The sequence below is a fragment of the Canis lupus genome, chromosome X, assembly GCF_011100685.1.
Source record: "Canis lupus familiaris isolate Mischka breed German Shepherd chromosome X, alternate assembly UU_Cfam_GSD_1.0, whole genome shotgun sequence".
Classification (NCBI taxonomy): domain Eukaryota; kingdom Metazoa; phylum Chordata; class Mammalia; order Carnivora; family Canidae; genus Canis; species Canis lupus.
Window position 1 is genome coordinate 107775836 of NC_049260.1, and position 21062 is coordinate 107796897.

The window sequence follows — 21062 nt, forward strand, 5'->3', positions numbered from 1 at the left end:
GGGGACAGGGCCATAACTTTTCCAGTGCTGGTCCTACCATTCCACAGAATACTTCCAGAGGCCCTTAAATAGGCCCAGCCTGGCAAGCCAGGCTCTCAGCCCTATTCCAGCCCACCACACAAGGCAAGGATCACTACTGATGCAAATTTTTCTACTGCAAATCACCACCCACACGTATCCCTTCTACACAGTTAAAGCTCAAGGATGATAGAAATGCTATGAGTAATTCCAGCCACCTGCCTCTGTAGAGACAAGAACACAGCTGCTATATCCCAGAAAGGGGATCTCCACACCCGCTGGTCTGAAGCCGAAGCGTGTTTTCCTCTATGTCTACCATACTCTGGAGGACAAGTGTCAGAGCTCCCCGTGTGGGCCTTCACACTCAGCCTCCCTCTTATCAGAGTAACACCTACAACAGGGAAGCTAGTGTGGACAGGGAAGCAGATTTGTGCCTGCCATTCCACCATTTTTCTGGACAAATACCAGACCTCCTTGTCTGGGCTGGTCCACCAAGTCTCTCTCTGGGCTTCCTCTTAGCTCCCAGCAAGGGGAGGGTGGGTCTTTATCCATCCCCCTGATATCAGACTCCTTGTACTGAAGAGAGATCCAGCTCTGGGAAAATGGAAAAGTTGCTGGTGTCTCTGCTTCCCAGCTTCCATGAAGGCACAAAAAGGCAACTGCACAGTTGTGGTCTATCCAATGGAGAGGAGGGGGTCTGAGGAGCCTAAAGTCTGGACTGACCAGGACAGAGAGGCAAAAACAGAATGTGAGAGAGTATGTAGATGGTGTGTTGATCCTTGGGGAAAGAGGATTCATTGGTTTAAGAGAAGCCTGCATCTTTGTTTTCTGGCTTCTGCTCTTATACTCCTGAAAATCACAACCACATATCCTTCATCTTTATACTCCACTGAGCTACTACCAAAGAGCCAAAAATTTTTCTGACTTGCTCGTGTTAGAAACCAAGAGGGGTAGCGTTAACTTGTCCATGGGAGATAGAGCAGAAAGTGTAAAATGCTACCTAGACCCTCCACTCTAGCCCAGTAAAGACCCAAACATCACTGTTTTGGTTTACAAGGGAGCTCCAGAATGGGGTGAGGGAGACAGGCCTGAGTGCCCAGTCTCGTCAGAAGCACAGTCTCAACCCTAAAGGACTCCAGAGTGGCTGTATTGGTAAATTGTTCCATGCTTACCAACTTGTCTCCCCCTTCCACATTCAGGATTGTCAGAGCCATATAATCTTTTCAAAGCCTTCCAAGAGATCATCTTTGAGATTATGTAAGTAACTTTGCATATAGATGTGCACTCAAACATGTGGTATGTATGAGAGAGATCCATAAAACAGTTCATTTCGTTACCCTTGTACAGACATTACTAAGGGAGGCTTGTTACGTATTCTAGACTACAGGGACATTGGAGGTGCAGGGGAAGCTTGCTTGGGTGGCTTTTTTCTTTTCTTTTTTTTAAGATTTTATTTATTTAATCATGAGACAGAGACAGAGACACAGGCAGAGGGAGAAGCAGGATCCATGCAGGGAGCCCGACGTGGGACTCCATCCTGGGGCCCCAGGATCACGCCCTGGGCTGAAGGTGGCACTAAACCGCTGTGCCACCCGGGCTGCCCAAGGGCGGCCTTTTTCTTACTTTGCTTCTGTTAACCAATCTCAAGTTCATCTGGGGATGTTTGTTACCCAATCTCATGCCCACCATGGAACCTTAGTTAGCTAAGGGCAGGGAGACTCAGATTGGCATCGAAGTCTATGCAGCTGTCCTGATAAGGGGCCTGGAACACAGAACTGCCTCCCTAGGCATGAGCTTCAAGGAGGCCAGGCAGACTGGAATCCTAACCAGGAAGGAAGAATGAACACTTGGGTTTGCCTAACAAAGCGTAGTGGGAAGCCATCTCTTGGGTGAGGTGAGCTTTGGAGCAGTAAAGGCCAGTTGAACAGTGAACCCCCAGCCGAGGCCTAGCCCTTCCTAACTGACCCCTGCTGGTGCCAGGGTCATGTGCTCTCCCCTGGGAATGGACAGAGGCCAGGTCCCTTTGCTCTTACACACCTCAGGTTGTACAGAGAACTATTTACCACGGCATTCTGCTGGAAAGAAAGTGGATAGTATGAAATCTGAAGGAATAGCATCTTATAACTAACAAAAGAAAATGTGAATTGAAGCATAATTACCAATTCACAATGCCAAGCAATTTGTTTAGCTTATCAGGAGTCCATGGTCCACTTGTTATTATTTATGTGCATCTCCAGAGCTTCACATTGTCTTTATCACTCGCAACTATTAGCTCAGCTCATCTACATGTTTGTTTTCCTAGGATTGATATTTGTTTTTGTTTTTTTTCTCATGGTATGGGATGATTTATTGTTCAGGTCCTCTGTACTTCTACTTCACCCAAATAACAATCAGCAACAAAGGCACCAAGGGCATGGCCCCTTGAGCCTGGGAGTGCCTCTTCTGAGAAAGGGATGTTCTGGAGATAAGCATGGCCCACAGGAGCCCGTTTCTTGCACCGACTCTCAAGCGCTTCCTATGGCCTATGAGAGGAGCAGAACAGATTCTGTCACCTTCTTGAACTATTTCTGGGTCCATAGGACCCCCACCTGTGCATTCTGTCCGAGCCCCCAGTTCATAAGAGTTGTACTGGCTTTAAGACACAGCGGTATATTAGAAGCTCCAGGTCAGCTTTCTGGGCTCGGCTTCAAGCTCCTTACTGTTGTGGCTCTGCCTTTGTACTTAATTTAAATGACCTCAACCGTACCTTTCCCTACCTTTTCTAAACGTGGGCCCAAATCTTCCTCCCTCTCTCTCTTTTTTTTAATTTTTTATTTTATTTTATTTATTTATGATAGGCACACAGTGAGAGAGTGAGAGAGAGGCAGAGACATAGGCAGAGGGAGAAGCAGGCCCCATGCACTGGGAGCCCGACGTGGGATTCGATCCCGGGTCTCCAGGATGGCGCCCTGGGCCAAAGGCAGGCGCTAAACCGCTGCTCCACCCAGGGATCCCCTCCCTCTCTCTTTTTTAATTTTAGTTAGTGAACATACAGTGTGATATTAGTTTCTGGAGTAGAATTCTGTGGTTCATCACTTACATACAACACTCAGTGCTCATCACAACAAGCGCCCTCTTTAATGCCCATTCCCCATCTAGCCCGTCCCCCACCGGCCTACCTCCATCAACCCTCTGTTTGTTCTCTATTGTTAAGAGTCTCTTATGGTTTGTTTCCCTCTCTCCTTTTTTATTTTTCCCCTTCCCCTATGTTCATCTGTTCTTCCTTAAATTCCACATCTGAGTGAAATCATAAGGTATTTGTCTTTCTCAACTTATTTCACTTAGCATAATACACTCTAACTGCATCCACATTGTTGCAAATGGCAAGGTTTCTCTTTTTGATGGCCAAGTAATATTCCATTACATATACATATACCACCTCTTCTTTATCCATTCTTCAGTTGATGGACATTTGGGTTCTCTCCATAGTTTGCCTAATGTTGATAATGCTGCTATAAACGTTGGGGTGCATGTGCCCCTTCGAATCAGTATTTTTGTATCCTTTGGGTAAATACCTAGTAGTGCAATTGTTGGATCATAGGGTAGCTCTATTTTTAACTTTTTGAGGAAGCTCAAAAAGCTTCCATACTGTTCTCCAAACTGGCTGCACCATTTTGCATTTCCACCAACAGTACAAGAGGGTTCTCCTTCCTCCACATCTTTGCTAATACCTATGGTTTCTTGTGTTGTTAATTTTAGTTATTCTGATGAGTGTGAGATGGTATCTCATTGTGGTTTTGATTTGTGTTTCCCAGATAATGAATGATGTTGATCATCTTTTCATGTGTCTGTTGGCCATCTGAATGCCTTCTTTGGAAAAATATCTGTTCCTGTCTTCTGCCCTTTTCTTAACTAGATTATTTGGTTTGGGGGTATTGAATTTGATAAGCTCTTTATAGATTTTGGGTACTAACCCTTTATCTGATATGTCACTTGTAAATATCTTCTCCCATTCCATAGGCTGCCTTTTAGTTTTGTTGACTGTTTCCTTTGCTGTACAGAAGCTTTTTACCTGGATGAAATCCCAATAGTTCATTTTTGCTTTTGTTTCCCTTGCCTCTGGCAACATGTCTAGTAAGAAGTTGCTATGGCTGAGGTTAAAGAGGCTGCTACCTGTTTTCTCCTCTAGGATTTTGATGGTTTCCTGTCCCACATTTAGATCTTTAATACATTTTGAATTCATTTTTGTGTGTGGTGTAAGAAAATGGTCCAGTTTCATTCTTCTGCATCTTGCTGTCCAGTTTTCCCAACAGCATTTGTTGAAGAGACTGTCTTTTTTCCATTGGATATTCTTTCCTGCTTTGCCGAAGGTTAGTGGACCATAGAATTGAGGGTTCATTTCTGGGTTCTCTATTCTGTTCCATTGATCTACGTGTCCGTTTTTGTGCCAGCAGCATACTGTCTTCATGACTACAGCTTTGTAATATAGCTTAAAGTCTGAAATTGTCACTGAGTGTTATACTATATGTTGGTAAATTGAATTTAAATAAAATATTAAAATAAAATTAAAAAAATAAATGTTAGTATTCCCCTGGTTGGGGGGGGGGGTCTGGAATTGTGATGCATCCAGCTTTGGATTGCTTTGGCCATTAGGGGTCTTTTGTGGTTCCATAAAAATTTTAGGATTGTTTGTTCTAGCTCTGTGAAAAAATGCTAGTGGTATTTTGATAGGTATTGCATTAAATGTGTAGATTACTTTGGGTGGTATGAACATTTTAATAGCATTTGTTCTTCCAATACACGAGCATGGAACGTTTTTCCATTTCTTTTTATCCTCTTCAATTTCTTTCACCTATAGTTTTCAGAGTACAGATATTTTACCTCTTTAAGTTAGGTTTATTCCTAGGTATCTTATTGCTTGGTGCAATTACAAATGGGATCGAATCTTTGATTTCTTTTTCTACTGCTTCGTTATTGGTGTATAGAAATGCAACAGATTTCTGCACATGGATTTTATATCCTGCAACTTTACCAAATTTATGTATTAATCCTAACAATTTTTTTGGTGGAGTATTTCAGGTTTTCTACATAAAATATCATGTCATCTGGAAATAGTGAAAGTTTGACTTCTTCCTTGGCAATTTTGATGCCTTTTCTTCCTTTGTTTCATTCTTTGTTTCTTTTTCTTTGTTTCTTCCTTTCTTCCTTTCTTTGTTTCTTGGTTCCTTTCTTCCTTTGTTTCTTTCTTTTTTTGTCTGATTGCTGAGGCTAAGACTTCCAGTACTATGTTAAATAATAATGGTGAAAGTGAACATCTCTGCTTGTTCCTGACCATAGAGAAAAGCTGTCAGTTTTTCCCCCATTGAGGATATTAGCTGTGGGTCCTTCATATATTGTCTTTATGATGTTGAGGTATGTTTCATCTATCTATACTTCGGTGAGGATCTTTTATCAAGAAATCATTCTGTATTTTGTCAAATGCTTTTTCTTCATCTATTGGCAAGATCATATGGTTCTCATCCTTTCTTTTATTAATGTGGTGTACCATGTTGATTGGTATGCGAATATTGAACCACCCCTGCAGCCCAGGAATAAATCCAACTTGATTGTGGTGAATAATTCTTTCAATGTACCATTGAATTCAATGTGCTAATATTCTATTGAGAATTTTTGCATCCATATTCATCAGGGATATTGTCCTGTAATCCTCCTTTTTAGTGGAGTCTTTGGTTTTGGAATCAAGGTAATGCTGGCTTGGTAGAATGAGTTTGGAAGCTTTCCTTCTATTCCCATTTTTTTTGGAACAATTTGAGAACAGGTACTAACTCTTCTTTAATTGGTCTGGTAGAATTCCACTGGGGATCCATCTGACTCAGGACTTTTGTTTGTTGGGAGATTTTTTATTACTAATTTAATTTCTTTGCTGGTTATGGGTCTGTTCAAATTTTCTATTTCTTCTTGTTTCGGTTTTGGTAGCTTGCAACTTTCTAAGAATTCGTCCATTTCTTCTATATAATTTTTCATAGTATTCTCTTATAATTATTTGTATTTCTATGATATTGGTTGTGATCTCTCCTCTTTCATTTTTTTTTCTTTTTTTTTCTCTTTCATTTTTTAAAAGATTTTCTTTATTTATCCATGAGAGACACAGAAAGAGAGAGAGAGGCAGAGACACAGGCAGAGGGAGAAGCAGGCTCCATGCAGGGAGCCTGATGTGGGACTCCATCCCGGATCACCAGGATCACGCCCCAGGCTGAAGGCAAGCGCCAAACTGCTGAACCACCCAGGCTTCCCTCCTCTTTCATTTTTATCTATATGGGTCCTTTCTCTTTTCTTTTTGGTAAGTCTGGCTAGGGTTTTTATCAATTTTATCAGCTCTTTTGAAGAACCAGATCTTAGTTTTGTTCATCCATTCTACTGGTTTTTTGTTTCTATATTGTTTATTTCTGCTCTAATCTTTATTATTTCCCTTCTTTTGCTGGATTTAAGCTTTATTTGCTGTTCTTTTTCTAGCTCCTTTAGGTGTAAGGCTAAGTTGTGTATTTGTGACTTCTCTTGCTTCTTGAGGTGGGCCTGTCTTTCTCTTGATAATTTTACAAAGTACCATTTGTTTTCTTCCCTCCATGGGGAGCTCTCTTGTTTCTTGGTGGGGGGTGGAGGTGGGTGAATCATAGTTTTGAAATGTTACTACTATGAGATTCTGGAAGATTCCCTGAACTAGCTCCAGATCACCAATCTTCATCCTCTCCCTTTTATGTATCCCATGTTCTCTGACATACATACACAACTCTCCTTCCTCCTAGAATCAATTAAGAAGTTTTAACTGCTTAGCTTTATTATCTACCTGTGTCCCCAAAATGAGCCCAACTCAGAAACCAGGCCAGACCCAGCCAGTCAAAACTGCCCATAAGGGAACAGGGGGTTCCCAAGACAGTGCCAAAGGAATCTCTGTTGAAGACCATTCAAGTCACTACTCAAAAAGTAGGATTCTAGGGCAGCCTGGTGGCTTCGCGGTTTAGTGCCACCTTTAGTCCAGGGTGTGATCCTGGAGACTGGGGATCAAGTCCCACGTCGGGCTCCCTGCATGAAGCCCGCTTCTCCCTCTGCCTGTGTCTCTGCCTCTCTCTCTCTCTCATGAATAAATAAATAAAATTTTTAAAAAAAGAAATGGCTTCTTCTTTAAAAAAAAAAAAAGTAGAATTCTAGAGACCATTTAAACAGCCACACCTATCCCTCTAGGTGTACCAGGTACCTGCCCAGAAAAGGGATGCTTTAGCACAGACCCAACTGTTATCGGCCTCCATTTCTTGCATCTGATTTTTGTCTTGTTTCCAGCTCATATTTAGGCTTCTTCCTTTTCTGTCAGGCCTTGTAGATGGATAAAAAGAAAGTAGAACTTCATCCCAGCAGGATCCAGATTTGAATTCTGGCTCTTCCACTTAAAAATGTGTGTGTGGATCTAAGCAAATTTCTTTACCTTATGAGCCTTAGTTTCTTCACCACTAAAATGCAAAAGCATATAATCTGCCTCCCACAGCTGTCTCTGATTTAAATGAGATGACATATTTTATAGCACCCAGAATATCGTAGTGCGTGGTGGCTGTTGATCCTCCTCAGATCAAGCCACCTAGTGTAAAGCTGGTTGTGGTCAAATAAAAAGACAAAAAACGTGTATATTCTGCTCTTTATAGTTGAACCCAGGGACTATTTTTATTTCAGCCAGAACGCATTTCTCCACAATTATATGGGTTCTCTCCTCCACCATCAGCTCCAACAAACAGGCTTCTTTTTAAATTGGTGTAGCTTTAGAAACCCCCTTTGAGGGACTCCAGGGTGGCTCAATGAAGCTTGAGCATCGGCTCAGGGCGTGATCCCAGGGTCCTGGGATGGAGTTTTGCATCGGGTTCCCTGCAGGAGCCTGCTTCCCCCTCTGCCTATGTCTCTGTGTCTCTCATGAATAAATAAATAAAATCTATTTTAAAAAAGAAACCGCCTCTGAAGCTCCTCATTTCCAGTCCCTCACTGTACTCCAACAAGCCCTGTATGTCCTAAATGGACCAAAAAAAAGGGGAACTAGAAAAGCAAAGCAAGACTCAATTTTAAAACCAAGTAAGGAGATAATGTGATCAAAGGTAAGATGAGGGAAAAAAAGATAAGATGAGGTATGGACAGGTCAAGGTGATATTCAAAAATGATTCCAACCAGCCTACCATGGTTTAGTGCTCCTCGTGAAGGACAAGGTATGCCTTGTATGTTTTTAAAGAAGCCAAGATAATCCAGATACCTACTTGAATTTGCCCAACTACACAGCTCAGCCATAAGTGTGGTGTGGCTGCTGTATCCCTAACTTGCCAACCAAAAGCTAGGAGAATGCCCCTGGGGTTCCAGTATGAGATTGTGAAGAGGGGGCCTGAATTAACCACTTATTGCCCATTGAATTCAGTGCAGTCTGAGCCCACAGCATTCAGCTATTTTCCACACATTAACCTCAACCTCTCTTGCCAGGCTTATTACACCTTGCTTCCCTATTCACATCCACACTTCAAACTGAACAATTTATTCCCTGAACATGCCCCCATATGCACCCACCCCTACGTCTTTGCTATTTACTTTTATTTACCGACTTCTTTCCTGTCCCCTATCTCTATCTACTGAAATCCTTCAGTCTTCCCCAACTTGATGTGATCTCTCTTCCCTTTGAACCATGATAGAATTTATTTTCTACCTTACTTGTGACATGGGTTCTATTTTCAGCCAAGGTTGCAACCCTTGCTGGGGTTCAGACACACTTGGCAGAAGGGTAACTTGGGGGAACAGTGGTGAGGAGTAAATCTTCCTTATGGGGAAACTCCTGGTCAGCTCAGTTGCTTGTTTCCAACTTTTGATTTCAGCTCATGCCATGATCTCAGGGTCCATGGGCTCTGTGCTCCATGGGGAGTCTGCTTGAGATTCTCTCCCTCTCCCTCTGCCCCTCCAGCTCATGCTCTCTCTCTCTCTGAAATAAATAAATAAATCTTTTTTAACAATCCTCCTGAGGTGCCTGGGTGGTGCAGTCAGTTAAGTGACTGATGCTTGGTTTTCAGCTCAGGTTGTCATCTCACAGTCATAAGACCGAACCCCAGATTGGTGTCCATGCTCAGTGCAGAGTCTGCTCAAGATTTTCTCTCCCCCTTCCCTTCTCCCTCTGCCCCTCCAGCTCACACTCTCTCTAAAATACATAAATAAATATTTTTTTAAAATCCTCCTGAAGGAGGGAATCACAAAGCATGACAGAGCTGATGAGGCACAAAATCCAAGTCTGAAGCAGGAAGCAGTAAATTGGGGTACAATATGATGGCTATTATCTCAATCCACCCCAGCCCAGCCTCCCTAGATGCATGTCTGTGTCTTATCCAGGCACCTATTTGTATCTAGGAAGGATTTTCATGGTGGCAAAGGGAATGAGATCCTGACCCCCTCTTGCTAACACAGCCTTCTGAGATCCAAAGGCATGAGCAACATCTAATGGCCTGGGATAGTCCCAATGGCCACTGACTCTAGCACAACCTTAATCCCTAACTACAGGTAAGACCCTCATCTTCAGGGGCTGCCAGAAGTGCTTGAGGTAAGGGACGTCACAAGAAGCTAAAGATCCTGTGTGAACAAGTATGTGTAGGAGCCAGAGAAATTTGGTTTTCTTGCTTATTTTTTCCTTACATTCTCTCTCTCATTAAGTTCTTTGAGGACAAGTGCTGAGTTCTGTTAATTTTCATATCTCCCCAACGTATGAGCACTAGTCCTGGCAGAATGTTGCAGGGCAGAGTGTGATAATGCCCACTGGGGCAGCAGCTATGTGGGCAGAGCAGACTCATTCCCAGCATGGGTGAGACTGCCCCAATCCACCATCCCTGGGGCTAAAAATGTCTTCCTCAGCTCTATCTCTTGAAGGCATCTAGCCTTACTATTTGCTCATTTTTTAGCTTATTTTAGGTGAGGTATAATTTATCTACCATGAATTCATCCATTATAAGTGTAGAGTTTGAGTTTTAATAAAGTTACACAGTCATGCAACTATTATCACACTACATCATGTCAGAACATTTCCATTATCCCTAAACTTTTCCCTTGTGCTCCTTAGCAGTCACCCTTACTCCAACCTCCAAACCCAGGTGAGCACTGATGTGCCTTACATGACTAGCGTTTGGCCTTTTCTAGAAATTTCATATTAAGGGATCATACAGAGGATGTGGTGTCTTTCACTGCATATGTTTGAGATTCATCCATGTTGTAACATGTACCGTGGCCAGTCTGAACTCATAAAAATCTAATGTTAATACACAGGAAAACCAGCCTTCTCAAGTTATTCCAGTCATGCAGTGAGACTGAGAGGGAAATCACAAAAATGCATTTAAACATTTGTGTCTCAAACATGAGAGACTCCTAACCCTGGGAAACGAACTAGGGGTGGTGGAAGGGGTGGTGGAAGGGGAGGTAGGCGGAGGGTGGGGGTGACTGGGTGACAGGCACTGAGGGGGGCACTTGATGGGATGAGCACTGAGTGTTATTCTATATGTTGGCAAATTGAACACCAATTAAAAAAAATAATTTGTGTCTCTAATAATCCGTGATTTTCAATTTTGCAAGTCATTATTCTTATCTGGAACAATTCCTACTGCAAATTATAGATTGTGAAAGGGATTCATATTGCTAATGAAATAGACACACAATGCTAATGTCTGTATGTCACTTAAAAAATAGTAAAATTGATAACCAATGACCTGGATTTAAAAAGCGGTTTGTTGTTTTTTATTGCTGAGTAGTATTCCACTATATGCAGAAGTCCCATTTTGTTTACCCAATTGCTAACTGATGGACATTTAGGTTGGTTCCAGTTTGTTTTTGTGAATAATGCTTCCATGTGCCCTTGCATACAAGTTTTTGGGTGGACATAGGTGTTCATTTCTCTTGGGTGGATACATAAGAGTGGCTCTGTGGGGCCACATGGTAAGTGTATGGTTTCTATTGATCTGAAGCACCATGGGATCAATTTGTAGGAGGCTGGCACAAAGCCCTGTGGGAACGGGACATATAATTCGGGGTATGCAAGAGAATTTTAGGAAAGGGGGAATTACTGAGAAGAGAGGTAGAAATGCATTAAGAGATAGTGTCATTTACTTCATAATTTATACCTCAGTACTCAGGAAGTCTAAACATTTTATCTGATGTCAAACTGCCTCAATCTATCATAATTGTGGAACTCCATGCAAACCATAGCATACACTAGCGGGCATGTGTGGGTGGTTAGGTACAGTGATCAGGGCAACAATAAAAGCACCTAAATCTGAACAGCCTACACGGCTGTCCACTTTTAGGAAGCCATTAAGTTTAATTATGACAAGAATTAGCTTTAACCAAAAAATTCCACTTAAGAGAGTTAATTAGAATTTCTACTCTTTGTAGAGCCTACCATTGCATGGTTAGTTTTTATTCTGTCTGGTCTCTGCTGAGTTCATTCTGAATAGCAGTTTCCTCTTGAAATATGAAACTAATATGAAATATGAAATTTGAAGCAAGAAGTTGCGAAGGAGAACAGAGAACTGTGACAACAAGAGTCACTATTACATAGATCCAAATATGCCTACAAGTCAAATTGTTTCCTCTCACAATTGATCTAGCCCAGTTAGTTAGTAACAAATCCATCCTGTTTTCCAGCATGACTAGTTTTTGAAAGGGAACTTCTGTAATTAGAGACTTATAGATTGATAATTCTGATTTTTTCATTCATTTGTCAGTTCTCAAATATACAAAATGTGTTCGAGTAGTAGGCACAAAATTTAACCACTTCATCTTTCTCCTGTTGGAAAGATCACCTTAAGCCCCTTGAGTGACTTGGAAATGGGGCTTACCAGGGACTGAGAGATATAGGCAAGATTCGTGAAGTATTCATCACATCACACAATTCCCTTGCCTTTAATGAAGACCCACAGAAATATCTCTTTGATCTCAGTATCAGGAAAGGCCATGATTCTCTTGAACAGCTGGATTATTCTTATCCTGCATTAGCGGTTCTCAGAATGTAGTCCCTGACCAGCAGCATTAGTATCCCCTAGGAACTTGCTAGAAATGCAAATGTTTGGGGCTCCTGTATGGCTCAGTCAGTACAGCATGCAACTCCTGATCTTGGGGTTGTGAGTTTGAGCCCCACATTGGGTGTAGAGCTTACTTAAAAAAATTGGGGGAGTGCCTGGCTGGCTCAGTGGTAGAGCGTGACAGTCGATCTCAGGGTTTGAGTTCAACCCACATTGGGTGTAGAGATTACTTAAAAATAAAATCTTACGGCAGCCTGGGTGGCTCAGTGGTTTAGCACTGCCTTCAGCCCAGGATATAATCCTGGAGACCCAGGATCAAGTTCCGTGTCGGGCTCCCTGCATGGAGCCTACTTCTTCCTCTGCCTGTGTCTCTGCCTCTCTCTCTCTCTCTGTGTGTGTGTGTGTGTTTCTCATTAATAAATAAATACATAAAATATATTTTTAAAATCTTACCAAAAAATCAGCAGGGGCACCTGGGTGGCTCAGTGGTTGAGCATCTGCCTTTGGCTCAGGGCATTATCCTGGGGTCCTGGGATCCCGTCCTGCATCAGGCTTCCTGTGGGGACCCTGCTTCTCCCTCTGCCTGTGTCTCTGCCTCTCTGTGTGTCTCTCATGAATAAATAAATAAACCTTTAAATAACAACAATAAAGAAATGCAAATGTTGGGGCCCCACCCCAGACCTACCCAAATTAAAACTCCAGAGGTGAGATCCAGTAATATGCTTTGATAAGCCTTCGGAGTGATTCAGACACAAGCCAAACTTTGGGAACCATTCACTGATGACTGAGAACGTTGATGCCAAATCTACAACCTCTCTCCAGCAACAGCCCTCTCATTCCTTTCCTCCACCACCTCAGAGGCAGAAAAGTGCTCTGCAGCCCCCTTAGAGGCCCAGCTCCTTGGAGATTTAAAAAAGATTTTAGCAACACTAACTGAAGGGACCAAATCAGGAGACCCAACTTCAGAAAACTGGCAATTTATTTGTTCACTATCCAACACTTACCTGGTTAAAAGGCTACATTAGGATCATATTACAATTGCTCAATCTCTAAGGAGTCATTGGTTTTGAGAAACTGGGATGCTAATACTGACCATTTATGCACCAAATATGAACAACAAAGGATTCCATCCTTCTCTCTAGGCTAAGTGCCCTGCAACTTTAACTAGGAATAATTAACTAGGCATTGCTATGCTTTGTGGATGAGTTATAAGGTAAAGTAAGTAGATAGAGAGGCAGATGCACATGAATCATCTATCATCGTTTACTTGCTAGTCTGGAAACCCCTTGTCCTTTGGTTAACAGAACATGCAGAAATACAGAGTCTCTGATGCCAAATGAGCAAATATGGCTCATTGTCAGGAACTAAATGTTGCTCTGCTCTTGTCACTGATTTTCAACCTTTCAGAATTCAAAGAGAACCCGTTTCACCTCAGCTCTGCTACTGAGTACTTGTGTGACCTTGCATGAGATACTTGCCCTCTCTGAACCTCATTTTTGCATCTGAGAAAAATAGATTTGCTTTCAGCATCTCTGAGTTCACTGCCATCTCCAATATTCTGGAATTCTGGAATTCTAGAGATCCAAGAACACCACTGCTCCAGCAGTGCCCCAACACCACTACTATCTTCTGCCCAGGAGGAGCAGGGAAAAAGAAAGGCACGCTTATGGCTGCAGCCTTATGAAAGCATGCCCTGAGATCTTTGGAATTCAGATAATTTTGGAACTCATACGCAAGAGTTTGTTTCTTACGAAACAGTGCTGTGTGGCCATCAGCCGAGGTGTGAATTGGAAGATACTGTTTGCTCTTTGCTACATGACACACAGGAATCCCAGAGAGATTTTATCATTGGCTTGTGAGAACAAGATATGAACTGTATATAGAGCTGTTTTCTGTAGAGATGACCTTAAAGAGCCAGCCCAGTGCATGAAATTATGTGTGTGTATACTTAAAAGCTAAGGGAGTTGGGTTTATCCAAATACTTCCCCTCCCCATTCCCATCAGAAAAAGGTTTTATGGCTGAGTAATTCAAGCTGTAGGGGTAGTTTTATAAAGGGTGGAGGGATGGGTGTGATTTTGGGGGGGGGCTCAATTTAACCAGATAATTGATTCACTTCATCCCATTCACTTTCCCTGTAGAATTTATTGCACGTACTCTGTCAGGTAGAAAGAGCAATCCTTGCTTGCTCCTCCTGTTCACTGGCTAGCCAAATACTTTGCTGTTTTTCATTTCACTTCCCAGACTAACTCTGATATGGACATATTTATTAAAAATTCACTACATAGAGAGATCATCCTTTGAATTTCATCATTTTTGGGAGTTCTTCGCAGGTTATTATTAAATGCCTTCAGACTGCTGGCCTTCCAGTCCCAAGCAATCCCTCACCCCACAGACACACACGAAATCACATACCTACATCCTCCTTAACAAGGGGCCTTTCAGGTTCCCTGGGTGGCGCAGCGGTTTGGCGCCTGCCTTTGGCCCAGGGTGTGATCCTGGAGACCCGGGATCGAATCCCACATCGGGCTCCCGGTGCATGGAGCCTGCTTCTCCCTCTGCCTGTGTCTCTGCCCCTCTCTCTCTCTCTCTCTCTGTGTGACTATCGTAAAAATTTAAAAAAAAAGAACAAATTCATTGCTTAAAAAAAACCTTTACTTAAAAAAAAAAAAAAAACAAGGGGCTTTTCTTGCTGCTACTAAGGTGATTGCTTTCCTTTTCTTCTTTCTCCACTTGATGTAAACATCATCTACATGCCCGTCCTCTCTGGAGTCACCTGCCACATTCCTTCATTGGAAAAGAATGACTTTCATCCTTAAAAAAATATATTTATTTATTTGAGAGAGAGAGCAGGAGCAGGAGGAGAGATAGAGGGAGAGGCATGGGAAGAGGCAGAAGCAGACTCCCTGCTGAGCAGGGAGCCCAATATGGGGCTCATTCCCAGGACCCTGAGATCAGGACCTGAGCTGAAGGCAGACACTCAACTGACCAAGCCACCCAGGTGCCCCGAATGGCTTTCATCCTTACAAGTCCTTTTGTGTCAGGACCTCTGAGCAGGGTCCTGTATTATTTTGCTTTGGAACAGAACATGTTCATTTTAACCATTTATGAGGAGAGAAACCCTCAACAGCATTTTAAAAATGCATATGGCATTGAAACTATCAAATAGTAAAAAAAAAAAAAAAAAAAAAAAAAAAAAAAAAAAAAAAAACTGCTTGATTAGGACATTCAGAGACAAAGCAACTGGTGGTTTGCCTGGATTTTCTTGTCTCTTAAAAGGTTGCTGTGCTCTTCTGCAGCATGGCCCCGGTAACGTGCACAGAGTGGGGAATTACTGTGTGTCAGAGCTAGGTGATAAGCCTAGGGTCACCTGCATTATTCCTCCTTGGAAGTGACATCAGCCCCGTCAAAGTGTGAATGATTTGTTGCTTCAGCGCCTTTCCAATATTAAATCTAGAGAAGTGGATTCAAGTTTGTGCTTCAGGGGACACACTTACTTATTTATCATGTAAAAGAAAATGCATTAGACCATCTTCTGATTGCAGAGACATGAATGAGTTCTGGGGAAAAAAACGGACAAGACCTATACAGATTTTCATGGCCAGACAAGGAAACAGGGTGATTCTACTAAACATTAAGTGTTATTTTATAATAACTAGTTATTGATAAGATTCCCCAACAGGGGAAGAACAAGCAACTGCAGAGCATTTCCCAAACCCCCCTCCCTGTGTCACGGAAACGCCAATAAAACTCCTCCACCTCCCACCCTTCAATGCCAGGATCGGTAAGCATTTAGCCAAGCATGCTGGGAGACACAGAACAACTGAAGGAAAGGAGGATCCGGGCGTCTTGAATTTGCTTGCCATTCTGCTCTGTTCTACCATCTCGTTACTAGACGTAGGCATTAGACGTGACAATCAACTACATTTAAACTGCGAAGAAGAAATATTAAAGGCAGTCTTCAGAAGAAATGTCTCAAAGACAGCCTCAGTCACCTAATGAGACTTTAATTCCAATCACAAATGACACAGAATCATCAAGCTCTCTCGTTCCTAATGATACCACAAATAAAGGACGGACCGGAGACAACTCTCCAGGAATAGAAGCTTTGTGTGCCATCTACATCACTTATGCTGTGATCATTTCTGTGGGGATCCTTGGAAATGCTATTCTCATCAAAGTCTTTTTCAAGACCAAATCCATGCAAACAGTTCCAAATATTTTCATCACCAGCTTGGCTTTTGGGGATCTTTTACTTCTGCTAACTTGTGTGCCAGTGGATGCAACCCACTACCTTGCAGAAGGATGGCTGTTCGGGAGAATTGGCTGTAAGGTGCTTTCTTTTATCCGGCTCACTTCTGTTGGTGTATCAGTGTTCACATTAACCATTCTCAGCGCTGACAGGTGGGTTTCTTTCCTCAGTTTTATTTGTCAGGATGTAAAATTAGGCAAAAGAGAGAGAGGAAAGCTTGTACTTAGCATTCACAGGCTACTATTCTGCTTTTCTTACAGTCTGCAACGTGGATGTAAGATTAGAAAATTGGAGGGGGGGCATTGAAAATAAAAGTTGGTGTAAGAATGTTAAAATTCCTGTGTTAGCATCGGAGGAAAGGCTGAAATTGTGTGTTTTAGGAATAATTTATTCTCTTTGAAGTATAATTGTTTGCTTGAAAGAATACGGAACAGTGTTTCCCCCCTCCCCGTTTATTTATTAAGTAAGTAAGGCAAACCGTTCCAGGTGTAAAAGAAAAACAATTCATGCTTTATACATTAGTGCAGCCTAGTGGTGCAATATTGTTAACATTAAAACATCAGCATAGGTGTGAAATTGACCACATATACGTTATTGTCCACGGAAGAATGGTAAAAAGATGCACGCATCCAATTTATTTGAAATTCATCAAATTAGCCAGTGGCAGAAAAACGATGAGGTTTTCGGCTGCCTGGTAACTCAGTGTAATGTCATCACTTAATTGTATTTGTTTTCTCCATAGGCATTCGGTGACAGTCTTGTTCCCGGAGAAATAAATTAATCCGGTTGACTTTTAGAGCTCTATGGATAGAGCGTGTGAGAACCTCTGGCAGTCCGTGTATTCAGGCTCTGTTAGGGTATTTTCGGTCTACGTACTGTGTTTTTCTGTGTTCCTAGTGTAGAATAACTGTGAAAGCAGGGGAGAAAATTGAGGCTCCAAATGTTAAAAGTGATGCTTTAAAAAGCCTGCTAGAAAAAAAAAAAAAAAAAAAAAAAAAAAGCCTGCTAGAAGCCTGTAACTAATCAATGCCTAGCAGTGCCAGAAGGAATTGCTTCTTCAGATTCTGGAATCTAAGAGGAGGAAAAGCTTTCCCTGTGTCTTTTATGGATTTTTGCTTTGACTGGCTTTATATTCTATCTGAGGGTAGATTTACTTAAAGGCTGTAGATTTTAAGGTTTGTTAGCATAAGGAGGCACCTTTGTACGGGCAAAGGGTGTCCGGTTTCACCCTTGCCTTGCTCTAAATCTACCCACAGATCAGCTTGGGCAACAAAGTAGCCCTTATGAACAGAGAAGAAATCAACCCTCTTCTCTTCACTGCACAAACTCTTGGAAATCTTTTCTGGGAAGGTTGACGACTGTTCACTCACGAAGGAAGGAGAATTAGGTTTAAAAGCAGTCACTTGTGCAAAAAGGAAGTCTTTTAGAACATGTAAGGTTCTACACAAGTAATGAATTACTCTCAATCATACCAAAAAATCATGCTGAAAAAAAATGCATTCTTCCTAAATAGAGGGTCTACACACAAAATTCTAAAATTGCAACTCTGAAATAGTTACTATTAGGGAATAGGAGAAAAGGATGATTAGCATAAATATAAAATATTGGGACGGATAATGTATTTGAAATCATAATAATATCAGTTGGTTGATGTTGTTGGTTATAGATATGTGGATAGGAGGCAGAAATGGATGACCACTAAGGTCATTTCTAACCCCAAGATTCTATAGTTTTGGTATTTATTTTGATTTTTTGCCTATGGTTGTGTGTTTCTAGATACAAGGCAGTTGTGAAGCCACTGGAGCGGCAGCCCTCCAATGCCATCCTGAAGACCTGTGCCAAAGCTGGCTGCGTCTGGATCGTGTCTATGCTAATTGCTCTACCTGAGGCTATATTTTCAAATGTGTATACTTTACAAGATCCCGACAAAAATATGACACTTGAAGCGTGTACCTCTTATCCTGTTTCTGAGAAGCTCATGCAAGAGATACATTCTCTGCTGTGTTTCTTAGTGTTCTATATTATTCCACTCTCGATTATCTCTGTCTATTATTCTCTAATTGCCAGGACTCTTTACAAAAGCACCCTGAACATACCTACTGAGGAACAGAGCCATGCTCGCAAGCAGGTATGTATTAATCAGGACTCATACATGAATTAATTAATTTATTTATTTTAAAGACTTGATTTATTCATTTGAGACAGAGGGATACAGAGAGAGAGAGAGAGAGAGAGAGAATGAGCAGGGGGAAAGGAAGAAGGAGGAGAAGCAGATTCCCCACTGAGCTGGGAACTCCAATGTGGGGCTCGATTCCAGGACCCTGAGATCATGACCCGAGATGAAGGCAGATGCTTAACCATCTGAGCCATCCTGGCGCCCCTCATGCATCAATTTAGAAATGAAATTTCTGCTTCACCTGTGAGCAATAAGTGCAATAGCAGTGCAGTATTTTTGTTAGGGTCACGGGCTCTGGAGTCTGTCAGCCCCAGGATTTCATTCTGGCTGTACCACATACTAACTGAGCAATCTTGGGCAAGTTACTTAACCTCTCTGAGCCTATTTCCTTATCTGTAAAATGAAGATGGAGACTGGGTGATATATATATAAAGTGCTCAACCTAGTTCCTGGAGCACAGTGAGCATTCAATACATGGTAGGACTGCTTTTGGTAGAAAAGGGACAGCTGAAGTTTGGGAGAAGTCAAAATTATTCATCCTGTGGAAGACTGAGGAACAGCACCCAAGGTGAGACTACGAAGGGAAGCATCTTTTGTTTTAGAAAGTGTAACAGAATGATAGAAAGACACGGGATGATAGAACTGGCAAGACGCCCTAACATTATTCAATGCAAACCACTTACACACAGAGGAGCAAACTGAGGGCTCAAGGGATAAAGTAAGTGCTGGTGGCAGAGAACACAGAGACTCACAGAAGCTTAAGACCATTGCAAGAGGGATCCCTGGGTGGCGCAGAGGTTTGGCGCCTGCCTTTGGCCCAGGGCGTGATCCTGGAGACCCGGGATCGAATCCCACATCGGGCTCCCGGTGCATGGAGCCTGCTTCTCCCTCTGCCTGTGTCTCTGCGCCTCTCTCTCTGTGACTATCATAAATAAATAAAAATTTAAAAAAAAAAAGACCATTGCAAGAGCCAGGTGTGCCCTCCTTCCAGAAATATGAACAGGATAAAAAGAATGTTGCCAAAATGTTCCATTTGATTAAACACACACACACACACACACACACACACAAGAGGGTTTCTATCTTTCTGGGGTGAGGAGGGAGATGGTTGCATTGGCCTCTTGACACACTGGTTTTTATTCCTTCACTATATGGTCAGAATTCCTATAGATCATAAACCATTTTTGGTACCGACTTGGCCACTTCCATGAACCCCGTAAGAACATTCTAACCTAGTCAGCCTCTGCTGGTGGAGAAAGCAGTTTTGTGTAGCCTCTATTTCTAATCAAATTAAAATTTCAAGAATTCCACAACACCGTTGAGGTAATTGGACACATCCTAGAGTCTCTCAAAACCAGGGCTGGGAGTCTCTGTATTAGAACTAATGAGACCAAGATCATGGTTTACCATGCCAATTAACTGGCTGTATTCTATAGGCACAGGCTGCCTTCCCACACCTTCCAAGCAAGCAGTTCTTTCACAAACGCATGCTCAAAGGGACTGCAGCCTGTTAACCGTAAATTTCTATGTAATCTAGAGAATGGCTCTTTAAAATCTCTGCCAGCTAAATGATTGTTTCTGTGGTCATTTTTCTCCTCCTCCCCACTTCTAGATTGAATCCCGGAAGAGAATTGCCAAAACCGTCCTGGTGCTGGTGGCTCTGTTTGCTCTCTGCTGGTTGCCGAATCACCTCTTGTATCTCTACCACTCATTCTCTTATCAAACCTACGTGGACCCCTCTGCCATTCATTTTATTGTCACCATTTTCTCTCGGGTTCTGGCTTTCAGCAATTCTTGCGTAAACCCCTTTGCTCTTTACTGGCTGAGCAAAACCTTCCAGCAGCATTTTAAAGCTCAGTTATTCTGTTGCAAGACAGAGCTGCCGGACCCTCCTCCCACCGATACCCCTCTTAACAACCTGGCTGTGATGGGAAGGGTCCCAGGCCCTGGAAGCTCACAGGTGTCTGAAATCAGTGTGACCTTGTTCACTGGGTGTAGTGTAAAGAAGGAAGATGACAGAGTCTAGCTTTTCAATTAAAAATGGTATTTTTCCTCCCAGCATGTGTATCCGACTCTGAGCTATGCGTAGGTGTATGGTGTCAGGATTTTTTTTTGTTTGTGAATTGTGCTGAAATCTTAGGAGTGAAAGATTCTTATAAAGTAAAAGACACACCATGATTCTTTGTCAACATACATTGTCATTGGGCTTTCTAAATAAAATGAAGCCCCACTAAGTGTAGAAAGACACGTTTGTATGTCAGTGAATCCTATGGGAGGTTGAATAGGAGAGAGAGTGAAATAAACAAGATGACACTGAAAAATCTTATTTGTTCGCATCACATCCATGTTTCTAATTTCTCCTATACTCCTGTGATTTTCGTAAAACTGTGTTTGCGTTTATTATGTGGTGTAAATCTAGAGATTATGCTTTGCATATGAAAAGGGGATCAAAAAGAGATAAAACTTCTCTTCTGCAGTTTTCTTAAGAAATTAAGCCCTAAAAAATAAACCTTCGCAGGGTTTTTTGACTGCTCTTTTCCATTAATCTCTATTCCATTATAAGAAAGCTCT

General features: G+C 42.1%; 1 protein-coding gene across 1 annotated transcript; it reads left to right on the top strand.

Moving 5' to 3' along the window:
* The first annotated feature begins 16033 nt into the window (after positions 1-16033).
* BRS3 (bombesin receptor subtype 3) lies at positions 16034-20517 on the top strand. The gene is made up of 3 exons (XM_038586614.1): positions 16034-16467; positions 18092-18443; positions 20104-20517. Exons 1-3 carry the CDS (start codon positions 16034-16036, stop codon positions 20515-20517), a joined length of 1200 nt encoding a protein of 399 aa, XP_038442542.1.
* The last annotated feature ends 545 nt before the right edge of the window (positions 20518-21062 follow it).